We start from the raw sequence: 24,988 nt of genomic DNA, 5'->3' as shown, positions 1-24,988 counted from the left end.
TCGGCTGATGCTTATGTACTCCAGCCGCTCTGACGTCGGAGAGAAATGCGACATCAGCTGACGTCGGACCCAGACTTTGGAATCCGGCCGACCGAGGGCTGCCTGAGGCAGGACAACCCATATGTTATGACTGCAGTTGCATATCTATCGGACATCTACATTTATGGTAGGTACAAAACTGTACTTTATGGCAACTTCTGCTTTATACAAGTGTACTTTTTGCATAAAAGGCTGAACCTGCTAACCCATGGTTATACCCAAATACAGTACAGCTCGACGTGAACTGAGACATTTGGGCACGAAGCCCTCCAGGCCTTTGCTGCCACTGAAGAGTACACTTTTCAGACGTTTTCGAGGATTGACGGTTGGCTTGTACTATCCTTTGCTAGGCAGATAGGTTCCCTCTGGGGAACAAACTTAAAGCTATGAGTGTTTTTTTTTTTTTTTATGGACTGTCTGAAGACTGTAACATGCATTTAAATGGAGCACTCATTTTTTTCTGTCAGTTTAAAAGTAGTGATCCAGTGATCTATATTTTCATCCGATTCAACATGTGTTGTTGGATCTGACCTTGGCACTGATTTTGAAGCTTCCAGGGCTCCGACTCCTCCCCTATTCATAATGCCCTGAACTCCACTCTAGTACCTCAGATATAGTTTGCTGCCTGAAGGGTTGGGAGGGTGGCCTAATGGTTAAGGTGTTTGCCTTACAAACACAAGGTGCATGGTTTGAGTCTCACAAGGGATAATTGGCTAGGCTTAAAATGGCTCGCAAGGGCAGTTAGCTTAGTACTAACCTATGAACCTATGAAGAATTTAGGCATGTTGAGAAGGCTCTTTTACCATATCCTTTATAGAAATTATTTCTTCTGGATCTTCTTCTGAGAGAATTTTTCTCTCAAGTTTAGTGCGATTAGCTCAGAAGTTTTTCTGTATGTTAGTTGCAAGTAGTTTTGTAAGAGTTTGTAGTTGTATAATCTAGCAGCTCTTTTCTTGCCTTTTAGTAGTTTGTAGGGTTAAGTTTAGCTATATTTACATCCCTAGGCATATTAGTTTTGCGTGTGTGACAAGTTGTGTTGCAAGATAATGGCTTACTCTCCAGCCTATAAGATGTGTGCCGAATGTGGGCAGAAGCTCCACCCTCAAGACACTCACACTGTGTGTTTACTGTTTTTGCACTGCCCATTTCGATTCAGATTTCTAATCTTGAGTCTGTTTCAGCTCTTGGGCGCTTCAAGCCAGACATGAAAAGTTAATGGTAAAAGGTCTTTTTTCTCCTCCCTGTCATTGATGCCTGGGCCTTCCTCCTCTGCTTCCCCTGCCAAGAAACAGGGCAGGCCAAAGTCTAGAGAGAAGTTGCAAGAAAAGAAAAAAAAAACGAAAGACAAAAAGAGAGCGAGAAAGAAAAGGGCAAGTCTCCTTCAGCCAAAATGTGTTATCTGGATCCAACTGTGCTGGTTGGACCCGATCTAAAAGTTGCCCAGAGGTTGGAACAGATAGCTTTTCAGATCTACTCAGATCTATTCATCATTATCTCAACCCCGGTTCTCGTCAGAACTGGTGAGCCCAAGATGGCATTCTCCAATTCTTCAAGAAAGAAAATAATCTAGGCCTTCGTCTGTGGCTTCATTTTCTAGGTCATTTTTAAGCTTAATGGAATATGACTCGAGATGAAAACATTTCTGAGAACACAAATCCAGCTTAGGGTTCTTTCAGTGCTGCCCCCAGGGAACATACTGACTATTGGACATTATACCCTTCCACTCTTGCCTGTCCCTGTCCATCCTTTGGTGGTGGGAGTGTTGGCTCCAGCTAACACCGAAGCACCCGTGTCGGTGCTGAGAGTACAAGCTATTTTGACACCAACCACTTCCCCCTCTCTTTCGACTCTGATACATCAGTGCCAGGTTCTGGGGTTTCTGGTTCAACCTGAGATTTTTGGAGCCGTCTCTTCATTCGAGGCTTCGGCACTAGACAGCTTGGGTCTGAGATCAGCCTTGGGGCTAGGGCTAGTTGGTGTTGAGGGTGCTCTATCCTCTTCGGATCCAAGGAGGCTATCTGATGTTCTTCGTGATTCACTGTTGCAGTTATCACACTTGGATTATCTGCCTGCAGGTAGCTCAGTCTGCCTGAATACCAGAGACTTGCCAGTATTTCTGCGTCTGTTGCTGTCGCTCCAGGACTGACGTCAGGTCGTCGGGGGTATAAAAACAGACAGCCAATGCCATTACATCAGTCTTTCCTGCCGAGAAGCAGAAGCAGTTCGCACGAGTGCCTGTCGGCTGCTACCGGAGTTTTCCTTTCCGAATTGAATCATCCTTAAGTCTTCCTAAGCTAAATACTCCATTGGGGATCTCTTTTTCTTGCTCTAACTGATGTCAGAAAAAGTTAACAATTGTCTCACTTGTGGAAAGCAAATACCACACTGAGATTTTCATTCTTACTGCGTCACCTGTTTAGACCCAGACCACGGCGTACCTCGCTGTTGGTTTTGTGCTTTGTTCAACACCAGAACTATTCATTGTCAGCCGTTATTGTTGCTAAATACTTTCGCTCTCGATCTATGTATTCCGAAATGGCTTCGGTAAGCCATCCGACTACCGATCTTCCGAAAAAAAACATAAGGATAAAGACAGAGACAGACCGCACAGGTTCAAAACTGACAACAACTCTTCCGTTAAGCTAGTCGCCAGTTCACTGGTACTCAGTGAGGTGCTCTCGCAGGCCGCTGCCGAGACCCGTTCGGAGTCTGGTATGCTGTGAAACTCTTCTTTGACTACAGAACCTGCGGATGTCTGGCTGGGTCTCGAGCTGCTGTGCAGGTACCGGCTTCCGAGGAAGATGTTCTTCGTGTTTCACTGTTGCAGTCATCAGTCTTGGGTTATCTGCCTGCAGGTAGCCCTCAGTTGGCCTGAATACCAGAGTCTTGGGATTTCTGCTTCGGATGCTGTCATCTCTTCCATGCCGGCAGGTCGTCAGGGGTATAAAACATGCAGCCAATGCCATTACATTAGCTTTTCTAGCCGCTGGGGACCCTTTTTTCTTGCTCTAACTGATGTTAGAAAAAGTTAACAATTGTCTTACCTGTGGAAAGCAAATACCTTGCAGAGATTTTCATTCTTACTGCGTCACCTGTTTAGGCCCAGACCACGACGTTCCTCGCTGTCAGTTTTGTGCCTTGTTCAACGCCCGAACTATTCGTTGTCAGGCTATCTTTGTCGCTATAATCTTTTGCTCTACGTATTACGAAATGGCTTTGATGAGCCATCCAACTACCTATCTTCCAAAAAAAGGTAAGGATAAAGACAGAGACAGACCACATAGGTCCAAAACTGCCGACAACGCTTCCGTTAAGCTTGTCGCCAGTCTGCCGGTCAGTGAGGCACTTTCGCAGCCCCTGATACCCACTTCTACAGATTTGCAGGCCTCTACTGAGACCCATTCGGAGTCCGGTATGCCGCGAGATGCTTCTTCGTCTATGGAACCTGCGGATGTCTCTACCTTGGATGGATCCAGAGCCGCTGTGCAGGCACCAGCTTCTGAGGGTGTATTTAGACCTTCCGATGTTCATATTAAACAGACTACTTCATTTCAGACTAAACCTTCCGAATTTCTCAGGCCCAGAGTTTTCACTACGCGTAGGAAACAGATGACCAAAGTGCATTCTTAAGCTCCCATGCCACAGAAACAAATGCTTAGAATGGCTGAAGACCTTATTACTTTAATTAGGGGAAGCCAGCCTTCCCCCTCTAAAAGACAAAGAATTGATTTTCCTTCTGATTCTACAGACCATGAGTCAGATGACTCTGACCCCTCTGATTACTAGGACATACCTTTATCTACCTATGAGGATTCAGATGCAGAGGATTCCATTCCCTCTGCCTCCCCCCCAGAGGACTTTTCTTTCGGTGAAACATTGCATACCCTTAGAGAGCATTTCTGCTGGGAATGCCAGGACTACCCACAGTCCAAAAAGAGACTAGGGGAATTTTTAGATTTGCCTCAGCACAGACCTCTAGATGTCCTTCAAGGATGCATCTGCAGTCCTTACAAATGGGTTGTCCTGTCATCAGGCAGCCCTTCGGTCGGCCGGATTCCAAAGTCTGGGTCTGGCCTCGGCTGATGTCACACTCCACCCGACGTCATAGCTGCAGTTATTCGGGTGTAAAGGTATCAGCCGACGCCATTTTCCTCAGTCTTTCTTGCCACGTGGCGCCCGAAGCAGAAGCTGTTCGCAAGTGCCGGTCGGTCAGAACCAGAGATTTCTACTACCGAAGACTTCTAAAAAGCTAAGTACCCCGTTGGGGACTCTTTCTTGCCTCAGCCGATGTCAGAAAAAGTGAATAACTGTTTAACTTGTGGGAAACAAATACCTCATAAAGATTTCCACTCTTACTGCCTACCTTGTTTAGGCCCAGACCACGACGTAGCAGCTTGTCTAGCCTGTGCTTCTTTCAACCGACGAACACTTAGACGTCTGTCGGAATTTGCTGAGGAGTTTTTCGGCTCTGCTTTTGCTTACATTATGCCGTCGGATACTCCGACTACGCAAATAACTACAAAGTGAAAGGAAAAGGACCGACACTCGCGGTCCGCGGTTTCGGCTGAAACCGCGGTTAAGCCAACCGTGAGCGTCTCGGTTTCGGCTGAAACCGAGTCCACGGTTCTTCCTTCGGCCGAAAGCTTACCTCTTACCGAGGCCTCATCCAGCATGGCTGAATCTGCTACTGAAATCCCACCTGCTTTTGCAGGTTCACAGGATTTATCTGATACTATTCCTTTAGATATTTCTACTCCTGCACGTGGAGCTGCTAGGCCCCCTGCATCCATGTTGATTAAGGCTTTTGCCAGGGCTAAAGCAGCAAAATCTACCAAATCTGTACCTGCTAAGACCCCCTCTCACAGGCCTAGCTCTAGTTCTCAAATGCTTAGTCTAGCAGAGGATTTCATTTCTTTGATCAGGGGATCCCAACCTCACCCAGACAGGGCCTCTCACCCACCTCCAGAGAAGAGGCCTAGAGCAGAGCCCCCTGAGCCAGTTTCTTCAGATGACTCTGATGATTCAGACAATACAAATCCTCCAGAGGGCCCTTATTCTCCTTATGAGGACTCTGATGCAGAAGAGTCCATTCCTTCTGCCTCTCCGCCTGAGGAATTTTCCTTTGGGGAAACCTTGCATGCTATGAGGGAACAATTTCAATGGCAGGGCCAGGATTTTTCAGACTCAAGGAAAAGGCTTAGAACCTTTTTGCATTTGCCACAGCATAGGCCTTTAGCCATTCCTCCAGTACTTACTGTTGTGGATGATGCATTTAATGATGCTTGTACTGCTCCTGATTCTCTTCCTCCGGCCCCTGCTAAGCCCGATAGGTACTACAGGGTTCCGGACACACATTATCATTTGTATAAGGCTCCTTTTGCAGATCCTGAAACTATTTCCCAGGGACCCAAGGCTGTAGCAGCTTCCTCTGCAAAAAAAACCCTCCCCTCTGAAAGGGAATCTAGGGCCTTAGAGAGATGGGGTAAAAAAGTTTACACTTCTGCTACTCTTTCAGCTAGGGCCTTAAACTGTCAATTCCACATGATTCAGTACCAGGAATTTATGTTAGATCAGTTAACTAAAAAACTGTCCTCGGATGAACCATTAGACAAAAAGTCTGTTCAGGAAATGGTACATAACATTCAGCAGGTCAGTAATCATTCCTTAAAATGCGGCTATGATGCACTGGAGGCTTCTTTTAGATCAGCTATGACTGGTACAGTGATCAGAAGACATGCATGGTTAAAAGAACAATCCTTACCAGACCATGTTAAATCAAAGCTCCTAGATGCTCCTATGGATAAGCTTAATTTGTTTGGCTCCTCGGCACAGCAGGTGCTTAAGAAGGTGGAAGACAAAGCAAAATCTGTCCAGACAGTCAAGGATTTCTTGCAGGTCCAGCCTCCAAGGTTTAGTAGGAACTGGCCTTCCAAGAACTGGTCCTTTCCAGACAACCTCCAGAGCCCAGAGAGGCAGGAATAGACGCTCAAGAGGCAGGGGTCAATCCAGAGGTGCCTACAGGGGACGTCAATGGCAGGCTAACAACCAGCGAGGTACTACCACAGATCCAGCCACCACTACTCCCACTGGACAATCACAGTGACTTAGCTCTGGCACCGCCTACCAGGGAACAACTAGAAGCACCCTTAGGCGGAAAACTAGCCTTATTTTCAGTAAACTGGCACTACATCACAGGAGACAAATGGATTTTGCAGACAATAGACCAAGGTTACAGGTTTCACTTCCATACTCTACCAAGGAAGAGAGGAATGCCAAACCTACCTTCAAATCAGAAAACAGAAGCTCTACAACAAATAAATCACTTACTAAGGATGAGAGCCATAGAAAGGGTACCGTCTGTGGAACAGGGGCAAGGATTTTACTCCAGACTCTTCCTGGTACCAAGAAAAGAAAACCAATGGAGACCTATTCTAGACCTGTCCGCTCTAAACACATACCTCATTGTTCCAAGATTCAAAATGCTGACCCTACAGTAGCTTCTTCCCATGCTGGGCAAGGAGTCCTGGCTGGTAACTCTAGATCTCAAGGAGGCATACCTGCACGTCCCCATACGACCAAATTGCAGAAGATACCTCAGATTTCTTGCGGGATCAGAGCATTATCAATTCTCAGCATTGCCCTTTGGCTTATCTACTGCGCCCAGAGTATTCACGAAATGCCTGGCATCAGTAATGGCTCATTGCAGGCTCCAGGGAATTCAGATTTACCCTTACCTGGACGACTGCCTGTTACAAGCGGACAGCAAAAACAAATTAACAAAAGATTTGAAAAGGTCATTTATCTACTGCAAGCCCTGGGATACACAGTCAATATAAAAAAGTCAAGGCTGATACCATCCCAAAGGATAACCTTCTTGGGTGCAGAGCTGGACACAACAACCCAAATGGCATTCCTAACAGCAGAAAAACAGAAGCAACTCCCTCTCTACTTCATGGCATTAACAAAGCAGGACCAGCTAACAGCAAGAGAAGTCCTGCAAGCCCTGGGTTACATGGCATCCTGCATAATATTGATTCCACATGCCAGGCTACATATGAGAAAGTTACAGTGGTATCTAAGGAATTTATGGTCTCAGCACAAGCACAGTCTAGAAACCCGAATTCCAATAATTCCATGCCTGAAGCAGGAATTCCAATGGTGGGCTCAGGCCTGTCAATCGAACAAAGGACTGCTCTTCCACAGACCTCAACCAAGCCAGACCATCACAACGGACGCCTCAGACCTCAGTTGGGGAGCACACGTTGGGCAAGTGCATACAAGGCTTATGGACTCAAGACCAGCTGCACCTACACATAAATCAAAAGGAGATGCTGGCAGTAAAATTGGCAATTCAGACATTCAGACCATTTCTCCAACAGGGACAATTGCTGATAAGGACGGACAACACCACAGTTATGTGGTATATCAACAAACAGGGAGGCACACATTCATATCCTCTATGCCGGATGGCAATGGATCTCTGGAATGTGGCCCTAAGCCTCAACATACAGCTCAAGGCAATATTTGTGCCAGGGAAAGAAAACATACTAGCAGACATCTTAAGCAGGACTACCACGGATGCCCACGAATGGATGCTGCATCCAGACATCTTCAAATCCATCACAAGGAAATGGGGACTACCAGAAATAGACTTATTCGCATCTCCACACAATCACCAATTGAAAAAATTCTGCACAAGGACATACCACCCACTTGCTTGGAAGGTGGACTCCCTATCTTTCAGTTGGGAAAACCTGACAGCATATGCATTCCCACCTCTTCCTTTGATGCACAAGGTGCTATTGAAGATCAAAGAAGACCACCCAAGGATCATCCTGATAACTCCAGACTGGCCGAGGCATCACTGGTACCCACTACTGAGGAGTATGTCTCGAGAACTCGCATGGCCTCTACCCCTGGTTCCTTTACTGCTAACACAGAACAACTTCAAAACCCTGCATCCGAACCTGAAAACACTGCAGCTAGCTGCTTGGAGCATTGCATGAGACAAAATAACCCAGATTTATCTCAAAGGGTTAAAGACATTATCTTGGAAGCTCGCAGACCCTCAACTAGAAAAACTTACTCAGCGAAATGGAAAAGAAATGTAGCACTGGTAAACATAGCTAACATCCTGGAATACTTAGCAGAACTTTTCCACAATGGCCTGTCTTACTCTTCCATTAAGATTCATGCGTCAGCTATTTCAGCAGAATACAACATGGATCCTCCAGTCTTCTCTCATCCTCTACTCAGGCAGTTTCTGAGAGGAATCAAAAATGTAAAGCCTCCAAGGAAGCCACCATTGCCTACATGGGACTTGAACTTTGTACTAGAAAAGTTGACACTTCCCCCTTTTGAACCAGCAGCAACAGCAGAATTACAGTACTTATCATGGAAAACTTCTTTCCTGCTTGCAATCACTTCAGCAAGAAGGGTTTCTGAATTACAGGCATTAATGGCAGTGCAACCCTTCCTTATCTTCCATCAGGATAGAGTGTCCATGAGAACTAATCCCACCTTTATGCCAAAGGTGGTCTCCAGGGTATCTTTAAACCAAGCAATCCACCTACCTACATTCTTCCCCAACCCACAGAACAGGGGAGAAAGACTGCTGCATACCTTGGATGTGCATAGGCAATTGCGCTACTACCTGGACAGAACCAAGAACAATAGAAAAACTGACTAGCTTCTGGTAGCATATGCCACAGGAATGGAAGGAAAAGCAATTTCAAAACAGACAATCTCAAAATGGATAGGAAATTGCATTAGATTTTGTTATTCTTATCATGGAAAGGCAACTCCAGAAAATATCAGGCCTCACTCCACAAGGGCTGCAGCCACTACTACAGCTTTTTTACGAGGAGTGGCTACAAAAGACATTTTAGAGGCTGCTACTTGGAGCTCCGTGCATACATTTGCCAAGCATTATAATCTACCCTTATACTCCAGATCCCGAGCAGGTTTTGCCACTGCTGTTTTGCAAGGGATCTTAACTACACCATAATCTAGTTAGGGCCTCCTCCCCCAGTTTGGCTATGGTATTCTACCAATTTGTTAGGACTGCAGATGCATCCTTGAAGGACATAGTACAGTTTTGTACCTACCATAAATGTAGATGTCCGAGAGGTATGCATCTGCAGTCAGGATTACCCACCCTCCTTCCCCTCTGTGGTACTCCTAGGGTATTTGCCCATCTTGTAACTAGCTGGGGGAATCTATTATGGTGTATTTGTTTGTATATATGTATATACATGTTTATTTCTATTTGCTGTCTGTTGTTTGGAAACATTTGCATTTATCCAAATTTAGCCTTCCTAGAGGGCATCTGGCATCTGGGGCAAGAAACACTGAGGAAAATGGCGTCGGCTGATGCCTTTATACCCGAGGAACTGCAGCTATGACGTCGGGTGAAGTGTGACACCAGCCGAGGCCAGACCCAGACTTTGGAATCCGGCCGACCGAAGGGCTGCCTGAGGCCAGGACAACCCATTTGTTAGGACTGCAGATGCATACCTCTCAGACATCTACATTTATGGTAGGTACAAAACTGTACTTTCTCTGTGTGTGTCTGTTTCTCTGTGTGTCTGTTTCTCTGTGTGTCTGTTTCTCTGTGTCTGTTTCTCTGTTTCTCTGTGTGTCTGTTTCTCTGTGTGTGTGTGTCTGTGTGTCTTTGTGTGTTTGTGCGTGTGTGTTTGTGCGTGTATGTCTCCGTGCTTCTCTGTGTGCGTGTGTCTCTCTGTGTGCGTGTCTCTCTGTGTGCGTGTCTCTCTGTGTGCGTGTCTCTCTGTGTGCGTGTCTCTCTGTGTGCGTGTCTCTCTGTGTGTGTCTCTCTGTGTGTTGTTTCTCTGTGTGTTTGTGTGTGTTTCTCTGTGTCTCTGTGTCTCTGTTTCTCTGTGTGTCTGTGTTTCTCTGTGTGTTTGTGTGTGTTTCTCTGTGTTTCTCTGTGTGTTTCTCTGTGTGTGTTTCTCTGTGTGTGTTTCTCTGTGTGTGTTTCTCTGTGTGTGTTTCTCTGTGTGTGTTTCTCTGTGTGTGTTTCTCTGTGTGTGTGTGTTTCTCTGTGTGTGTGTTTCTCTGTGTGTGTGTGTTTCTCTGTGTGTGTGTTTCTCTGTGTGTGTGTGTTTCTCTGTGTGTGTGTGTTTCTCTGTGTGTGTGTGTTTCTGTGTGTGTTTCTCTCTGTGTGTGTGTTTCTCTGTGTGTGTGTGTGTTTCTCTGTGTGTGTGTGTTTCTCTGTGTGTGTGTGTTTCTCTGTGTGTGTGTTTCTCTGTGTGTGTTTCTCTGTGTGTGTTTCTCTGTGTGTGTGTTTCTCTGTGTGTGTGTTTCTCTGTGTGTGTGTTTCTCTGTGTGTGTGTTTCTCTGTGTGTGTGTTTCTCTGTGTGTGTCTCTCTCTGTGTGTCTCTCTCTCTCTCTGTGTGCGTCTCTCTCTCTCTGTGTGCGTCTCTCTCTCTGTGTGCGTCTCTCTCTCTGTGCGCGTCTTTGTGTGTTTCTCTGTGTGTGTGTGTGTTTCTCTGTGTGTGTGTGTGTGTTTCTCTGTGTGTTTCTCTGTCTGTGTGTGTGTTTCTCTGTGTGTGTGTTTCTCTGTGTGTGTGTTTCTCTGTGTGTGTGTTTCTCTGTGTGTGTGTTTCTCTGCGCTTCTCTGTGTGTGTTTGTGTGTGCTTCTCTGTGTGCGTGCACTTCTGTGTGTGCTTCTGTGTGTGCTTTTCTGTGTGTGTGTGCTTTTCTGTGCATGCTTCTGTGCGTGTGTTTCTCTGTGTGTACTTTGTGTGTGTGCACTTCTCTGTGTGTGCGCTTCTCTGTGTGTGTGTGCGCTTCTCTGTGTGTGTGTGTGTGTGTGCTTCTGTGTGCGCATTTCTTTGTGTGTGTGTGCTTCTCTGTGTGCGCATTTCTGTGTGTGTGTGCTTCTCTGTGTGTGCTTCTCTGTGTGCGTTTCTGTGTGTGTGCTTCTCTGTGTGTGTGCTTCTGTGTGTGTGTTTCTGTGTGTGTGTGTGTGTGTGTTTGTGTGTGTGTGTGCTTCTGTGTGTGTGTGCTTCTGTGTGTGTGTGTGTGTGTGTGTGTGTGTGTGTGTGCTTCTGTGTGTGTGTGTGCGCTTCTGTGTGTGTGTGTGTGTGCGCTTCTGTGTGTGTGTGTGCGCTTCTGTGTGTGTGTGTGTGCGCTTCTGTGTGTGTGTGTGTGTGTGTGTGTGTGTGCTTCTGTGTGTGCTTCTGTGTCTGTGTGTGTGTGTGCTTCTGTGTCTGTGTGTGTGTGTGCTTCTGTGTGTGTGTGTGTGTGTGTGTGTGTGTGCTTCTGTGTGTGTGTGTGCTTCTGTGTGTGTGTGCTTCTGTGTGTGTGTGCTTCTGTGTGTGTGTGCTTCTGTGTGTGTGTGTGTGTGAGTGTGTGTGTGCTTCTGTATGTGTGTGTGTGCTTCTGTGTGTGTGTGTGTGTGTGCTTCTGTGTGTGTGTGTGTGTGTGTGTGTGTGTGTGTGTGTGTGTCTGTGTGTGTGTGCTTCTGTGTGTGTGTGTGTGCTTCTGTGTGTGTGTGCTTCTGTGTGTGTGTGTGCTTCTGTGTGTGTGTGTGTGTACACTTCTGTGTGTGTGTGCTTCTCTGTGTGTGTGTGTGTGCTTCTCTGTGTGTGTGTGTGTGCTTCTCTGTGTGTGTGTGTGCTTCTCTGTGTGTGTGTGTGCTTCTCTGTGTGTGTGTGTGTGTGTGCTTCTCTGTGTGTGTGTGTGTGCGCTTCTGTGTGCGTGTGTTTCTGTGTGTGTGTGTTTGTGTGCGTGTGTTTCTGTGTGCGTGTGTTTCTGTGTGTGCGTGTTTCTGTGTGTGCGTGTTTCTGTGTGTGCGTGTGTTTCTGTGTGTGTGTTTCTGTGTGCGTGTTTCTGTGTGTGTGTGTGTTTCTCTGTGTGTGTGTGTGTGTGTGTGTGTGTGTGTGTGTGTTTCTCTGTGTGTGTGTGTTTCTGTGTGTGTTTCTGTGTGTGGGCATGCTTCTGTGTGTGCTTCTATGTCTGTGTGTGCGTGTGCTTCTCTGCGTGTGTGCTTCTTTGTGTGTGTGCTTGTGCGCTTCTCTGTGTGTGCGCATCTGTGTGCTTGTATGTGTTTGTGCGTGCTTCTCTGTGTGTGTGTGTGTGCTTCTCTGTTTGTGCGTGCTTCTCTGTGTGTGTGTGCTTCTCTGTGTGTGTGTGCTTCTCTGTGTGTGTGCTTCTCTGTGTGTGTGCTTCTCTGTGTGTGTGTGCTTCTCTGCGTGTGTGTGTGCTTCTCTGTTTCTCTGTGTGTGCTTCTGTGTGTGTGTGCTTCTGTGTGTCTGTGCTTCTCTTTGTTTGTGTGCGCTTCTGTGTGTGTGTGCTTCTCAATGTGTGTGTGTGCTTTTCTGTGTGCGCTTCTCTGTTTCTCTGTGTGTGCGCTTCTGTGTTTGTGTGTTTCTCTGTGTGTGTGCTTCTCTGCATGTGCTTCTGTGTGTGCATGTGTTTGTGCTTCTCTGTGTGCGCTTGTGTGTGTTTCTTTGTGTGTGCTTCTCTGTGTGTGTGTGTGTGTGTGTGTGTGTGTGTGTGTGTGTGTGCTGTGTGCGTGCTGTGTGTGTGTGCACTTCTGTGTGTAAGTGCTGTGTGCGCCTTGTCTGTGTGTGTGCTTGTCTGTGTGCTTCTCTGTGTGTGTCTGCTTCCGTGTGTGTGTGTGCGAGCGCGCGTGTATGCTTCTCTGTGCATGTGTGCTTCTCTACATATGATTCTCTACCTGTGCGCTTCTGTGTGTGCACGCATTTGTGTGTGCGCGTTTTTGTGTGCGCATTTGTGTGTGCACGCTTCTGTGTGTGTGTGCTTCCGTATGTGTGTATGTGCTTCTCTGTGTGTGTGCTCAGTGTGCGTGTGCTTCTCAGTCTGTGCGTGTGCTTCTCAGTCTGTGCGTGTGCTTCTCAGTCTCTGCGTGTGTGCGCTTCTGTGTGCGTGTGTGCGCTTCTGTGTGTGCGCTTCTCAGTGTGTGCGCTTCTCAGTGTGTGCGCTTCTCAGTGTGTGCGCTTCTCAGTGTGTGCGCTTCTCAGTGTGTGTGTGCTTCTCAGTCTGTGCGTGTGCTTCTCTGTGTGTGTGTGTGCGCGCTTCTGTGTGTGCTTCTGTGTGTGTGTGTGTGCTTCTGTGTGTGTGCTTCTGTGTGTGTGTGTGTGCTTCTGTGTGTGCTTCTCTGTGTTTGTGTGTGCTTCTGTGTGTGTACTTCCCTGTGTGTGTGTGTGCTTCTCTCTATGTGCTTCAGTGTGTGTGTGTGTGCTTCTCTCTGTGCTTCAGTGTGTGTGTGTGTGCTTCTCTCTATGTGCTTCAGTGTGTGTGTGTGTGTGTGCTTCTCTGTGTGTCTGTGCTTCTCTTTGTTTGTGTGTGCGCTTCTCTGTGTGTGTGCTTCTCAATGTATGTGTGCGCTTCTCTGCTTCTCTGTGTGTGTGCGCTTCTCTGCTTCTCTGTGTGTGTGCGCTTCTCTGCTTCTCTGTGTGTGCTCTTCTGTGTTTGTGTGTGTTTCTCTGTGTGTGTGTTTCTCTGTGTGTGCTTCTCTGTGTGTGTGCTTCTCTGTGTGTGTGCTTCTCTGTGTGTGTGCTTCTCTGTGTGCGTGTGTTTGTGCTTCTGTGTGTGTGTGTTTGTGCTTCTCTGTGTGTGTGCGCGAGTGTGCTTCTCTGTGTGCGCTTGTGTGTGTTTCTTTGTGTGTGCTTCTGTGTGTGCGTGTGTGTGCGTGCTGTGTGTGTGTGCACTTCTGTGTGTAAGTGCTGTGTGCGCCTTGTCTGTGTGTGTGCTTGTCTGTGTGTGTGTGCTTGTCTGTGCTTCTGTGTGTGTCTGCTTCCATGTGTGCGTGCGCACGCGCGTGTATGCTTCTCTGTGCATGTGTGCTTCTCTGCCTGTGCGCTTCTGTGTGTGCACTTGTGTGTGCGCGCTTCCGTATGTGTGTGTGTGTGTGCTTCTCTGTGTGTGTTTGCTTCTGTGCGTTTCTGTGTGTGCGCTTCTGTGTGTTTGTGTGTGTGCGCTTCTGTGTGTGTGTGCGCTTCTCAGTGTGTGTGTGCTCAATGTGCGTGTGCTTCTCAGTCTGTGCGTGTGCTTCTCAGTCTGTGCGTGTGCTTCTCAGTCTGTGCGTGCGCTTCTGTGTGCGTGCGCTTCTGTGTGTGTGTGCTTCTGTGTGTGTGTGCGTGTACTTCTCAGTGTGCGTGTGCTTCTCCGCGTGTTTCTCTGTGTTTCTCTGTGTGTGTGTTTGTGCTTCTCTGTGCGTGTGTTTGTGCTTCTCTGTGCTTCTCTGTGTTTGTGCTTCTCTGTGTGTGCGCGCGAGTGCACTTCTCTGTGTGCGCTTGTGTGTGTTTCTGTGTGTGCATGTGTGCTTCTGTGTGTGTCTGTGTGCGTGCTGTGTGTGTGTGCACTTCTGTGTGTGCGTGCTGTGTGCGCCTTGTCTGTGTGTGTGCTTGTCTGTGTGTGTGTTTCTCTGTGTGTGCCTGCTTCTGTGTATGCGCACACTGTATGCTTCTCTGTGCATGTGTGCTTCTCTGCCTGTGCACTTGTGTGTGTGCGCGCTTCTGTGTGTGCGTGTGCTTCTCTGTGTGTGTGCTTCTGTGTGTGTGCGTCTGTGTGTGCTTCTCTGTGTGTATGCTTCTGTGTGTCTGTGCTTCTCTGTGTTTGTGTGTGCTTCTCAGTGTTTGCTTCTCTGTGTGTGTGCGCTTCTCAATGTGTGTGTGTGCGCTTCTCAATGTGTGTGTGTGTGCTTCTCTGTGTGTGTGTCTGCCTCTGTGTGTGTGTGTGTGTGTGTGTGTGTCTGCTTCTCAGTGTGTGTCTGTGCGTCTCAGTGTGTGCATGTGCGTCTCAGTGTGCGTGTGCTTCTCTGTGTGTGCGTGCTTCTCTGTGTGTGTGTGTGCTTCTCTGTGTGTGCTTCTCTGTGTGTGCTTCTCTGTGTGTGCGCTTCTGTGTGTGTGTGTGCGCTTCCCTGTGTGTGTCTGCTTCTCTGTGTGTGTGTGTGTGTGTGTGTGTGTGTGTGTGTGTGTGTGTGTGTGTGTGTGTGTGTGTGTGTGTGTGCGTGCTTCTCTGTGTGTGTGCGCTTCTCTGCTTCTCTGTGTGTGTGTGCGCTTCTCTGCTTCTCTGTGTGTGCGCTTCTGTGTTTGTGTGTGTTTCTCTGTGTGTGCTTCTGTGTGTGCATGTGTTTGTGCTTCTGTGTACGTGTGTTTGTGCTTCTCTGTGTGTGTGCTTCTCTGTGTGTACGCGAGTGTGCTTCTCTGTGTGCGCTTGTGTGTGTTTTTGTGTGTGCTTCTGTGTGTGTGTGTGTGTGTTTGCGTGCTGTGTGTACGTGCTGTGTGCGCCTTGTCTGTGTGTGCTTGTCTTTGTGTGCTTCTGTGTGTCTGCTTCCGTGTGTGTGCATGCGAGCGCGCATGTATGCTTCTCTGTGCATGTGTACTTCTCTGCATATGATTCTCTGCCTGTGCGCTTCTGTGTGTGCGCATTTGTGTGTGCACGCTTCCGTGTGTGTGTGCTTCTCTATGTGTGTGTGTGTGCTTCTCTGTGTGTGTGTGCTTCTGTGCGTTTCTGTGTGTTTGTGTGTGTGCGCTTCTGTGTGTGTGTGTGCTTCTCTCTGTGTGTGCTTCTGTGTGTGTGTGTGCTCAGTGTGCGTGTGCTTCTCGGTCTGTGCGTGTGCTTCTCGGTCTGTGCGTGTGCTTCTCGGTCTGTGCGTGTGCTTCTGTGTGTGTGTGCTTCTGTGTGTGTGTGCTTCTGTGTGTGTGTGCTTCTGTGTGTGTGTGCGTGTGCTTCTCAGTGTGCGTGTGCTTCTCAGTGTGCGTGTGCTTCTCTGTGTTTCTCTGGGTACGTGTGTTTGTGCTTCTGTGTACGTGTGTTTGTGCTTCTGTGTGTGTGTGTTTGTGCTTCTCTGTGTGTAGGCTTCTCTGTGTGTGTCCTTCTCTGTGTGTGCGCGCGAGTGCACTTCTCTGTGTGCACTTGTGTGTGTGCACTTCTGTGTGTGCGTGCTGTGTGCGCCTTGTCTGTGTGTGTGCTTGTCTGTGTGTGCTTGTCTGTGTGTGCTTGTCTGTGTGTGTGTCTGCTTCTGTGTATGCACGCGCATGTATGCTTCTCTGCCTGTGCACTTCTGTGTGTGCACTTGTGTGTGTGTGCACGCTTCCGTGCTTCTGTGTGTGTGTGCTTCTGTGTGTGTGTGTGTGCGCCTCTGTGTGTGCGCCTCTGTGTGTGTCTGTGCTTCTCTGTGTTTGTGTGTGTGCTTCTCAATGTTTGCTTCTCTGTGTGTGTGCTTCTCAATGTTTGCTTCTCTGTGTGTGTGTGCTTCTCAATGTGTGTGCGCTTCTCAATGTGTGTGTGTGCTTCTCTGTGTGTGTGTGTGCTTCTCTGTGTGTGTGTGTGCTTCTCTGTGTGTGTGTGTGTGCTTCTGTGTGTGTGTGTGCTTCTCTGTGTGTGTGTGCTTCTCTGTGTGTGTGTGCTTCTCTGTGTGTGTGTGCGCTTCTCTGTGTGTGTGTGTGTGCTTCTCTGTGTGTGCTTCTCTGTGTGTGTTTCTGTGTGTCTGCTTCTCAGTGTGTGTGTGTGTGTGTCTGCTTCTGTGTGTGTGTGTGTGTGTGTCTGCTTCTCAGTGTGAGTGTGTGTGTCTGCCTCTCAGTGTGAGTGTGTGTCTGCTTCTCAGTGTGTGTGTCTGCTTCTCAGTGTGCGTGTCTGCTTCTCAGTGTGCGTGTGCGTCTCTGTGCACGTGCTTCTCTGTGTGTGTGCGCATGCTTCTCTGTGTGTGTGTAAGTGTGCGCTTCTCTTTGTGTGCGTGCTTCTGTGTGTGTATGTGCGCTTCCCTGTGTGTCTGCTTCTCTGTGTGTGTACTTTTGTGTGTGTGTGTGTGTGTGTGTGCTTCTCTGTGTGCACGTCTGTGTGTGTGTGTGTTCTTCTCTGTGTGTATGTGTTCTTCTCTGTGTGTGTGTGTGTGCTTCTCTGTGTGTGCTTCTCTGTGTGTGTGCTTCTCTGTGTGTGTGTGCTTCTCTGTGTGTGTGCTTCTCTGTGTGTGTGTGTGTGTGTGTGTGTGCTTCTCTGTGTATGTGTGTGTGCTTCTCTGTGTGCACTTCTGTGTGCTTCTCTGTGTGTGTTAGTGTGTGTGTGTCTGCTTCCCTTTATGGGTGTGCTTTTCTTTGTGTGTGTGGGTGTGCTTCTCTTCCCTTTGTGTGTGTTTGCTTCTCTTTGTGTGTGTGCTTCTCTCTGTGTGTGTGTGTGTGTGTGTGTGTGTGTGTGTGTGTGTGTGTGTGTGTGTGTGTCTGTGTGCTTCTGTGTGTGTGTGTGCTTCTGTGTGTGTGTGTGCTCCTCTGTGTGTGTGTGTGTGTGTGTGTGTGTGTGTGTGTGTGCTTCTCTGTGTGTGTGTGTGTGTGCTTCTCTGTGTGTGTGTGTGTGTGCTTCTCTGTGTGTGTGTGCTTCTCTGTGTGTGTGTGCTTCTCTGTGTGTGTGTGTGTGTGTGTGCTTCTCTGTGTGTGTGTGCTTCTCTGTGTGTGTGTGTGTGCTTCTCTGTGTGTGTGTGTGTGCTTCTCTGTGTGTGTGTGTGTGTGCTTCTGTGTGTGTGTGTGTGTGTGTGTGTGTGTGTGTGTGTGTGTGTGTGTGTGTGTGCTTCTGTGTGTGTGTGTGTGTGTGCTTCTCTGTGTGTGTGTGTGCTTCTCTGTGTGTGTGTGTGTGCTTCTCTGTGTGTGTGTGTGTGTGTGCTTCTCTGTGTGTGTGTGCTTCTCTGTGTGTGTGTGCTTCTCTGTGTGTGTGTGTGTGTGTGTGTGTGTGTGTGTGTGTGTGTGTGTGTGTGTGTGCTTCTGTGTGTGTGTGCTTCTCTTTGTGTGTGTGTCTGTGTGCTTCTCTTTGTGTGTGTGTCTGTGTGCTTCTCTTTGTGTGTTTCTCTGTGTTTCTCTTTGTGTGTGTGTGCTTCTCTTTGTGTGTGTGCTTCTCTTTGTGTGTGTGCTTCTCTTTGTGTGTGTGTGTGTGTGCTTCTCTTTGTGTGTGTGTGTGTGCTTCTCTTTGTGTGTGTGTGTGTGTGTGTGCTTCTCTTTGTGTGTGTGTGTGTGTGTGTGTGTGTGTGTGTGCTTCACTTTGTGTGTGTGTGCTTCTCTTTGTGTGTGTGTGCTTCTCTTTGTGTGTGTGTGTGTGTGTGTGTGCTTTTCTTTGTGTTTGTTCTTCTGTGTGTGTAGCTTCTGTGTGTGTGTGTGTGTAAGCTTCTGTGTGTGTGTGCTTCTGTGTGTTTCTCTGTGTGTGTGTGTGCTTCTCTGTCTGTGTGTGTGCTTCTGTGTGTGCGCGCTGTTTTCTGTGTGTGTGTGCTTCTGTCTGCTTCCCTGTGTGTGTGCTTCTGTGTGTGCGTGATTCACTGTGTCTGTGTGTGCGCTTCTCTGTGTGCGCGCTTCTCTGTGTGCGCGCTTCTCTGTGTGCGCGCTTCTCTGTGTGCGCGCTTCTCTGTGTGCGCGCTTCTCTGTGTGCACGCTTCTTTGTGTGCGTGTGTGCGCTTCTGTGTGTGCGTGCGTGTGCTTCTTTGTGTGCGTGTGCTTCTTTGTGCGTGTGCGCTTTTGTGTATGTGTGTGCTTCTGTGTGTGTGTGTGCTTCTGTGTGTGTGTGTGCCTTTTGTATATGTGTGCGCTTCTGTGTGTGTGTGTGCTTGTCTGTGTGTGTGTGTGCTTGTGTGTGTGTGTGTGTGCTTCCCTGTGTGTGTGTGCTTCCCTGTGTGTGTGCATGCTTCTGTGTGTGTGCGTGCCTTTTGTATGTGTGTGTGTGCTTCTGTGTGTGTGTACTTCTCTGTGTGTGCATGTGTGCGTGCCTCTGTGTGTGTGTGTGTGTGTGTGTGTGTGTGTGTGTGCTTTGTGTCTGTGTGTGCATGTGTGTGCGCGCGTTTCTCTGTGTGTGTGTGCGTTTCTCTGTGTGTGTGTGTGTGTGTGTGTGCGCGTTTCTGTGTGTGTGTGTGTGCGCGTCTCTGTGTGTGTGTGTGTGTGTGCGCGTCTCTGTGTGTGTGCGCGCGCTTCTGTGTGTGTGTTCTTCTCTCTCTGTGCACTCTTCTCTGTATGCATGTGTGCGCTTCTTTCTGTGCGAGCACGTGTGTATGTTGCCGAGTGCGCTTCTCTGTGTGAGTATGCGTGCTTCTCTGTTCGTATTGCCAAGCTCCCTTCTGTGTATGTGTGTGTGTGTGTGTGTGTGTGTGTGTGTGTGTGTGTGTGTGTGTACGCCATTATTTTACACTTGCTGAGCAGCCCTTTTGCTGCTTATTGAGTGTAAAATAAAATAAAAAAAAATAATGCATATGTGAGTGTATGTTTGCGTATATGAGAGTAAGTTTGCATATATGAGAGTAAGAGAGAGAGAACATTCGATCGAGAGAAACACAAACTTGTGTATGTTTCTCTCTGCATGCGTGTGTGCACGAGTGTGCATGTGACAGGAGAGTGAGTCAGTGAAGTGCGAAAGCGATCCAGTGATTCCCTGGTAGCATGTGTGTGAGAGAGTAAAGAGAGAATGATCTCTGCCAGCCCTTAGAGAATGGGCTGTCTATAAAATTGTTGTTTTACTTGTGTATCTTTAAGTGCTATTTTATTTTTTAATATATTTGGATGTAAAATGCTTCTTCTCAACACCATTAACATATAGTACAGTAAGTAGAAAACATTAGGAGGAGGAATTATTTTACATCAAAAATGTATTAGAAACATAAAATAGGACTTAACAAATGCATATGTAAAACACAATTTTACAGAGGGCTCATTCTCTAAGCGCAGTAATGCCCGCCAGGGTGTGTGTTAATGTGTAATAAAAGCCCTTCAGGGGAGTAGAAATTACACATTAGCACACACCTTGTTGGGCATTTCTGCTTGCTTGTTTCCCACTAATGTCCTATCAGGACTCAACTTTCCTCTGTCAGTTGGTATGCTGATGAAAAAGAGATCAGACTAACTGTTTGGATGTGTGGAAGGTGGCCTGAAGCTTAGAAATATGTCCGGCTGTTGTTTCCTGTGCAGGATATAACCCATACAGCGAAGGCTGCTTCAGCAGTGATCATTTGTGCATCTACTGTTATGGTAAGTTTACTTTCACAGTTGTACTGTTTTTCCCTTCTGCTGAGTCTCAGCTCAGGGGGGAACCGTAACATTTTTGCCACTCATGGACCTTCTAACCATGTCATTCACTGGAGTTTTGAAGACCCTCAGGCTAACAGCTTGGAAGGTTGGATACTTACTCCATCCAGTCAGTCTTAACTCCTGGATACTCTCTCCATTCTGAAAGAGGCTAGAAAACAGAGTTCTGTGAAGTCGTATACAACAAAATAGAAAAGGTTTTCTGTCTGGTGCTAATCTTAAGGTGTTCTGTCTTCATGGGCACCTTTATAGCCGATACATGAATGACTTGACTCTCAGTTTTTCAAGCAAGGACCATCTTCTTGGAACATTAAGCCCCATGCTTCTGCCATCTCAGCTTGCTTCATTATCTTTCCTCTCCTCCAGAATTTATTCACACCCCCACATTAAACAATTCCTGAAGGGGATAATACACCTCAGGCCATCCCGATGGGGAAAGTGCTCCCTCCTGGGACCTGAATTTTGTACTTGGAAAAACTGTCTGCCTCCTTTCACGGTGGCTGCCTCAGCCTGTATTAAGCTACTATGTGGAAAATTGCCCTGCTGCTAGTACTCATCTCAGCAAGGCATAATTCCGAACTTCAATCCCTGATCTGCAAGGAGTCATTCCTAGTCTTCCTTAGAGACGGTAAGTATCTTGAAAACCAGTTCCTTCTTAATGCCAAAGGTGATAAAAGAAATTTCATTGAATCAAGCTATTCACCTCGCTGTGTTCTTCCCAAACCCCCCAAATGAGAGAGAGAGAATCGTCCACTCCCTGGACATACACAGACTACTAGGATTTGTCCTGTACAGGACAAACTTTGCAAACCGATCTTACCAGCTGCTGGTGGCCTTAGCAGAGGGATAATAGGGCAGACTAGTTGGCAAACTATTGCTAAATGTATTGCAAACTGCATTTCTTTGTGTTGCACTCAACATGGTAAACTGTTTCAGTTCAGGGTTAGAGCACACATCACTAGGCATAGAACTGCCACCACTGTCACTGCCTTTTTGAAAGGAGTGCCCATACAGACCATTTTAGAAGCTGTCACCTGATTGCATGTTCTCACCTTCATTGGAAGTTATCACATTGAGACCTTTGCTAAGGTAAGTGCCAGTTTCGCCTCTGCCATTCTGCAGAGAGTCTACTGTCTCTGGATCAGATCTTAGTCCAACCACTCAACTAAGAAGCTTTGGGAGTATTCCCAAGACTTGGTGCTTTCAGCATTGACTGACTATGATAAATATCTGCAATTATGGTAAGTTATATACACAGCTGTACTATGTTCAAGTTCATCAGCGTTGCAGTACCCGTTTCCCATCCTCCTTTCCCTCTGCTCTCTTCCTGTACCTTGGGTAGGGGTGGTTCCCCTCATCCCATTCATCATTCCCCACACCCTCCTTTCCATACTCTTTAGCTTGGGGATCCTGACTAGTAGTGATGGTTGGACAAGTTGTGCTCCCCATCAGGATCATCAGACTCCTTAGACCTTGGGCAAGAAACACCTGGAGATGGTGCCAGCTGACACCCACGTTACATCTTCAACATCCTGGAATGGGAAAGCAGAGGACATCTGCTGGCTCGGGAATGGTGAAAGACTGGGAAAGACTAACACTGATCTACGCCCAACATCTGCAGTTATGGTAAGTTGTATACGCAGCTATAGTTTTTAGTTGTTTAGCTCTCTACTTTTTTAATTTTTTTAATACACATTGTAATACATAGCAGATGTTAGCCATGACAGTCATGGCTGGTGGTTTCAAAACAATATTTTGGGCAAAGTAACTGTTGGACTTGCCATTCTTATTTACTTTTGCTCCGCCTGGAAATGAGAGCTGAGCATGTGGGACTGGTGCCATCATTTCTTGGTGGTGTTTTTTTTTTCCTAGCCCTTGAGTCCCTCCCTTGAATATTAATGAGGAGCTATGGTGTACATCCTGCACCCCCTCCCCGCTAGCCATAGGTGGCTGTCTTTGCATAACCTTCCACCCATCAGCCCAGTTTCTGTTCCTTAAACTCCGGCCTCTGCCAGACTTCTACACGAGAGATGCCAGTAACCTCTTCCCACCACCATAATAGGTACTCCCATCCTCCCTGCCAGGTCAGTCAAGCATCTCACATGCTAATCTGGTTCTGGTTAGAGTATGCCAATGAGCTGGCTTTTTCTGGACTGTTGTTCTTTTTGGCACCAAAGTGAAAGATACCAAGAACCATATTGATCTGTTTACATACATAACATGTAGTAAACCAATATAGAGTGATAGGGTGATGGTTTCAGGTAAGCTTATCTGGTAATGTTGAAAAAAAGTTACACGTTTACTTCATCCTTAAACTTATAGAAACTACTTGCTGAACTTTGTTCTAATGTCGGACCTTTTATTTGGTTTCCATAAAGTCCATCTTGCCCCTCCTCTTCAGTCATCACAAATGTACTTGTTTGTTCGTTCTTATAATATAAAATTGCAAATAAACCTTAAACTTTTTTATCAAAATTTCCCAGACCCTGGGGTTCAGCTTCTAGCCTTTCAAAATCTTTCAGTTGAGGCATACTGTCTTAGGAGTGGTCTACTTTAAGCTGTTTTATCTTGCACTACATTTTGAAAATAGACACTGCATTTTACTAAAAATGATTGGTGTGGTGCCTTGTACTGCTCAAGTCATTTGCTTAATTAAAAGTATGTGCTTTATAAGGTACTGGACAGCTTGTATTCCTTCTCATGTTAGTTTTTAATTTATGTAGAAGCTTTAGGTTCTCTGCAGCAGAATGTGTGTTTGCTAATTTAAATCTTTGTGTTTATGTTGTAGGGTATGATACGACTGACACATCCTCGGATTCATGTGGATTTTCCAGTAGTCCTTTGTGAAGTGTGAGTTTGTGAAGCTTCTGAAAGGGATTGTTGCTACATGCCATGAGGTCCTTAAAGACCTTTAGTGCTTGAGTTTAAACACCATCCTGACCCAGATGTCTCAAGAGCACAAGAAGAATATTTTACTGTGAGCAAAAAATAACTGTCCTCTGTCCCCATATCACTTGGGGTTAAGGAGTTGAAAAAAATGTGAAAAAAACATAATGTGATATTTCCAGTACAACTTTGACCCTTGCTAGTGGGGCATTGAAGCACTACAGGACACAGCTGTTGAACGGCGTATCTACTGTGAGCCTGTTTGTGGTACTACATTCTGTAGGTTAATCCTGTACCTGGATTAGATATTGGAAGGACTTGCATTTTTTAACACTTGATGTGGAACAGGAAGTAATGCTTGTACAGTGCAAGGTTTTGTTTTTATTTATTTTGCTTTCCCTCATTCCTGTGGTAAAAATGGAATGGGTTCCTCTCACTGCGTGAGATAATTTCCCTTTATCATTTACAAAGATGTGTGGCCACTAGTGTCACTACCCAGTAATAACTACTTATTCCAAAAATGCATCACATGTATAACCCATTTTGGTGGACTGACTAAAACTGAGAAAGGATGGGAAATGCCGTTGATGGTGGAGAAGTGAAATCCTATTTCTAGATGGCCTCCTTGCCGACTAGTTAAATATTCTACTGTGTGTTGCTTTTGAAAAGCCCAACAGTGTTACTGATGGCTTTGAACATGGGGATGTGAAGACACCAGTCTGTCCCATTGAGTCTAATTTGTTCAGAATGTTATGACCATTGCCTTATTTTCTCATAGCACAGATGTGTTTTGTTTGTTGTAAGGGTATAGCATTATTTAATAATGGTTGTGGCCCAGCATGTGGTATGGAACACCTATGTGTGTGTGGTGTTGAATTTTTGTTTTTTGTTGTTTAATGATGTGGAATATATGTCAAGGCTGTGGACCCTAACACAACCTCCATGAGCGGTCTTGTTATAGCAATGACTGCTTTATGTGCCAGGACGATCAAGATCTGATTAGAAAGTTGCATCTTTAACCTCCTTTGGTTTAGACTGTTTTCTTAGTCCAGGATACGCATAGTACATAGGATGTAACATTACTTTGCCTGCATCACTGCATGAGTCTCTTCTGCCTCCACTGTTTGATGCAGGAATGTTTTCCTGTATTCTTGTTTGTTTACCACTTCCAGGTGGAGAGCAGTTGTAGAATGCTAAGTTTAGCCATTTCCTAACTTTGCTTACTTCACTGGTCTAGATCTTGGCCATGCTTTCTCCCTCATGTAGTTGATCTTACCTTCTTTCTGTTCAGCAGCATTAACATGTTGTGTTGGATTAAGTGCTATGAGTTTGGAGGCATTTGAGGTTTGAATTGGTGATTTGAGTATTAGGTGCATTAGGCAAAAGATCAGAATCTACATCTCTATTTATCTAATAATGACTGAATGTGCGTACTTGTCGTAATCTTCTGTTCTGTAGTGAGTTGATGGGATGGAACTGACAGTTATCTTTGCTGGGCTTTTCTTAGTAAACATTCTGCAAAATAAAATGAACATAAACCAACCAATTTGCGTAGTCTCTAGTTTTTCTGCTTAATAAGACACTTTGGGTGTCCACAGACTTGCCACTGCTAACATTTTTCTCTTTTTTTTTGTATGTTGGTCACAGTGGCTGAGCAGAGATGCTCAATTAAATGCCTCATTACCCATTAACTTGATTTTAAGTTTTTCAGAATAGTCTGCTTGATTACAAATTGGCTGACATATATCTGCTCAACTGTGGCAAAGCAAATACTTTAAAATGTGGATTAGAGTTGACATTTCCAGCCCTACCAGCTTTTCTGTACGTTCTTTAAAAATATCTAGATAAATATGTTCTCTGTGGTAAATAGATTCCATTAAAAAAGTGAAGCTGCATTATTGTAAGAAAGCTCTTGTATATTGCACAGCTTATAACAAACGGGTTGTGTCTAGATCTAGGGATGTTATTGGAGTATTGAGTGTTGAGTAAAGGTGGACATTCATTGAATATAATGCTCCCTTTGAGAT

At 46.3% G+C, this 24,988-nt stretch overlaps 1 protein-coding gene across 1 annotated transcript in view; it reads left to right on the top strand.

Moving 5' to 3' along the window:
* TUSC2 (tumor suppressor 2, mitochondrial calcium regulator) overlaps window positions 1-24,503 on the top strand; it is a 209,401-nt gene extending 184,898 nt beyond the window's left edge. The window contains exon 3 of the mRNA XM_044078647.1: window positions 22,864-24,503. Within this exon, the coding sequence (XP_043934582.1) occupies window positions 22,864-22,929 (66 nt within the window). The 3' untranslated portion in view covers window positions 22,930-24,503. The remainder of the gene's footprint in view (window positions 1-22,863) is intronic.
* Window positions 24,504-24,988: the final 485 nt, after the last annotated feature.

The sequence above is a fragment of the Protopterus annectens genome, chromosome 7.part1 (genome assembly GCF_019279795.1).
Source record: "Protopterus annectens isolate FY-2018-M chromosome 7.part1, PAN1.0, whole genome shotgun sequence".
In the NCBI taxonomy this organism is placed as follows: Eukaryota; Metazoa; Chordata; order Ceratodontiformes; family Protopteridae; genus Protopterus; species Protopterus annectens.
Note: the sequence above shows the minus strand (reverse complement) of the source record. Positions and strands in the feature narration are given on the sequence as shown.